The sequence below is a fragment of the Poecilia formosa genome, unplaced genomic scaffold, assembly GCF_000485575.1.
Source record: "Poecilia formosa unplaced genomic scaffold, Poecilia_formosa-5.1.2 Scaffold1905, whole genome shotgun sequence".
NCBI lineage: Eukaryota > Metazoa > Chordata > Actinopteri > Cyprinodontiformes > Poeciliidae > Poecilia > Poecilia formosa.
Window position 1 is genome coordinate 1 of NW_006801844.1, and position 2,504 is coordinate 2,504.

At 51.3% G+C, this 2,504-nt stretch overlaps 1 protein-coding gene across 1 annotated transcript; it reads right to left on the bottom strand.

The window, feature by feature from the left end:
• Positions 1 to 6: 6 nt before the first annotated feature.
• On the bottom strand, positions 7 to 2,498 carry LOC103132997 (polycystic kidney disease protein 1-like 3). Its single transcript, XM_007544745.2, has 5 exons — positions 2,342 to 2,498; positions 1,961 to 2,127; positions 1,675 to 1,765; positions 1,375 to 1,546; positions 7 to 792 (listed from the first exon to the last, which is right to left on the bottom strand). Exons 2-5 carry the CDS (start codon positions 2,060 to 2,062, stop codon positions 117 to 119), a joined length of 1,041 nt encoding a protein of 346 aa, XP_007544807.2. The 5' UTR covers positions 2,063 to 2,127; positions 2,342 to 2,498; the 3' UTR covers positions 7 to 116.
• Between the last annotated feature and the right edge of the window lie 6 nt (positions 2,499 to 2,504).

Here is a 2,504-nt window from a genome sequence, read left to right on the forward strand (position 1 = left end):
AACATGGCTGCTAACTGGATGTCTTTGTGACTTTTGCTTCCTTTTGGACCCTTCCACAGCTCTCCTCGTCTTCAGCTCCTCTTCAGAACCTGGAGCTTCAGGAATCTTAGGTAGGATTATTTTATGAATCTCAGGTTTGGTGCAGGAGGGTTCGTGTGTGACCTTAGCTGCTGGCCACTGTGTCGATGTCTCACCTGAGTGAAGCTGAGGCTCTGCACGTCGGCTCCGTTGATCTTCATCACCACGTCTCCGGCCTGCAGCGAGGGACACTGCCTCCGGTCCCAAACCCGCCTCACCACCGCCTGCTGGCCTCCCTGACCTCCCGCCATCACGCTGAACCCCAAGCCACCGCTCTCACTGTGACCCAGAGCCACTGGGACCAGTTCTCCTCGATGCGCTGACCCCGGTGACCCCAGAGGCAGCACCAGACCCGCGGGCCCCCTGGAGGATGATGGGGTCAGCGCGTGGTTTGCTGGACAGCCGTTGAAGCCACAGGGGGGAACGTCTCTGGGCGACGGCGCAGAGAAGGAAGTCTGAGGCATCTGTTGGCGCTGAGCGGGAGCAGAAGGAGCGGAGGAGGCGGGGTCACTGCTGCTGACGCTGAAGTCCTGGAGAAGACCCAAATCAATCTGGGTGAGGGGCAGCTTGGACAACACATGGGAGGACGAGGAGACGTTGGGGAGAGTGGATGTGGACAGGTCGCTCTCTGAAGACTTGGAGCTCTGGTGCAGGAGGAGTGAGGAAGAGGAGAGGGCGGGGAGCGTGCTGCTGTTGTAGCGAATCAGAGAAGACCTGTGAGGAAGAGTAGGAGGAGCGTGAAGAACGGAGAGAACAAACACAACAAAGTCAACAATGCTAAAACCAGTTTACCATCAGCTGAACACCAGAGAGAAAGTTATATGGAAGAAACTGTTAACCATGCTACACATGTTTAGCAGTAATTTATTAAAACTAGTAATGTCAAAGCCGCTAATGCTAAATAAGACTTATGCTGACACTGTTGGTGCTTACGTTTTAGGATTGCTAACCCCGATCAAACTAAATGTTGCTTTTAGTAAACAAGGCCAACACTGATGCTAAACACTATTTGTGCTATTTTTATGTTGTAGCACTATTTTTATGCTACAACATTGGGATATTGCTAACACCTGAAACTGCTAATAGTATCACTGCTAAGGTTGTCAACAAAAACACCTGACATTGTGTTACATTAAACTGTTAAAGCTAACAATACACAAACATTTACAAATATCTACACTGCTAAGACTAACATAGCTAATACTACTATCATGCTAACACAGCTAATAACAACACCTAAAACACATGACACTGTTTTTATCTAGTACAGCTACCAATGCTAACGCTAGCTCTGACCTCCGAGTTCCAGTGTTTGATTGACCGCCGTCAGAATCGCTGTGACTGGGTGGAGTCCTGTCTGCGTATGGAGGGGGGACCTGCGACGCCTCCGAGGACGTGGGGGTCGGAGGTCCAGCCAGGCCATTTGTCATTGGCTGAGTGGCGTAAGAGGGCGGGGTTTGTGCTGGACCTGGAGACAACCACAACATTTCAGAACTGACCGCTCTGAATACACTGATGTTGGAAGGTGTTTGATCAATTCTTCAGAAGAACCAGAACTGAGCTGGTGTTGGTGACGTCTGGAGCGACGGCTCTGACCTGCCGTGCTGCCGTTGGCGTCCAGCGTCCGGCTGAAGGTGAGCTGCGTCAGGCCTCTGCTCTGGCTGGAGGAATCGCTGGGAGTCTGAGGCTGCATAGCAGAAAAAACATTACACTGCAGAAACCAAACAGACCCTGAACACACCATTCTACATGGTGTCTACATGGCGCATTCAGGTTCTGATTATTGTTTATAAATGATAAACAGAAATAATGAATGATTTTTGCTGCAGATGAATCGCTGAAGTCTCTGGTGTGCAAGCGGAGCGGGTGGCGGCAGTACCACCTCCAGATTCTGTTTGGGACAGCCGTCCGGGTTGTAGAGCATGGGGTATCCTCTCCTCAGAACCACATCCACACTCTGACCCATTGGGACCGCCTTCAACATTTCCACCACCTCCTTGTGGGAGCGACCCAGCACACAGCAGTCATTGATGTAGACCAAGATGTCCGCTGCAGAATCACAACACACAAATGGGTCAGCTCAGTGGTAGACGTTCCTATTGGTTCTGACTGGACCTTCTTAAACAAAAGCTGAATTAATCTGCCCTGAACCTGCTGCAGGTTTTCTGTTAACACACCTGGATGCTGCAAGTTGCTGCTGGGCAGAATTTCTGCCTCTGACAACAGACTGCCTTACTGCCCTTGTACCTGGTCATGCAATTACCTGTACTGAGGGTGGGCGGTCCTCCAGGTGTGACGCTGTACACCTGCAGAAACTCCTGAGGGCGACTACCTCCGACGATGTTGAAGCCGAAACCTCGAGGACCTTTGGAGAGCCGGGTGTGAATGGAGTAACCTCTAAGTTGGCTCGGCTGGTCTGTGAACTC

What these genes read in the sequence shown, in the direction of transcription:
- LOC103132997 (XM_007544745.2), bottom strand. Translation starts at nt 2,062, where the DNA reads ATGTTGAAGGCGGTCCCAATGGGTCAGAGTGTGGATGTGGTTCTGAGG. An exon ending in CGCCAACGGCAGCACGGCAG is followed by an intron (nt 1,547 to 1,674) that starts GTCAGAGCCGTC and finishes GGTTGTCTCCAG; the next exon opens with GTCCAGCACAAACCCCGCCC. An exon ending in TCAAACACTGGAACTCGGAG is followed by an intron (nt 793 to 1,374) that starts GTCAGAGCTAGC and finishes TCTTCCTCACAG; the next exon opens with GTCTTCTCTGATTCGCTACA.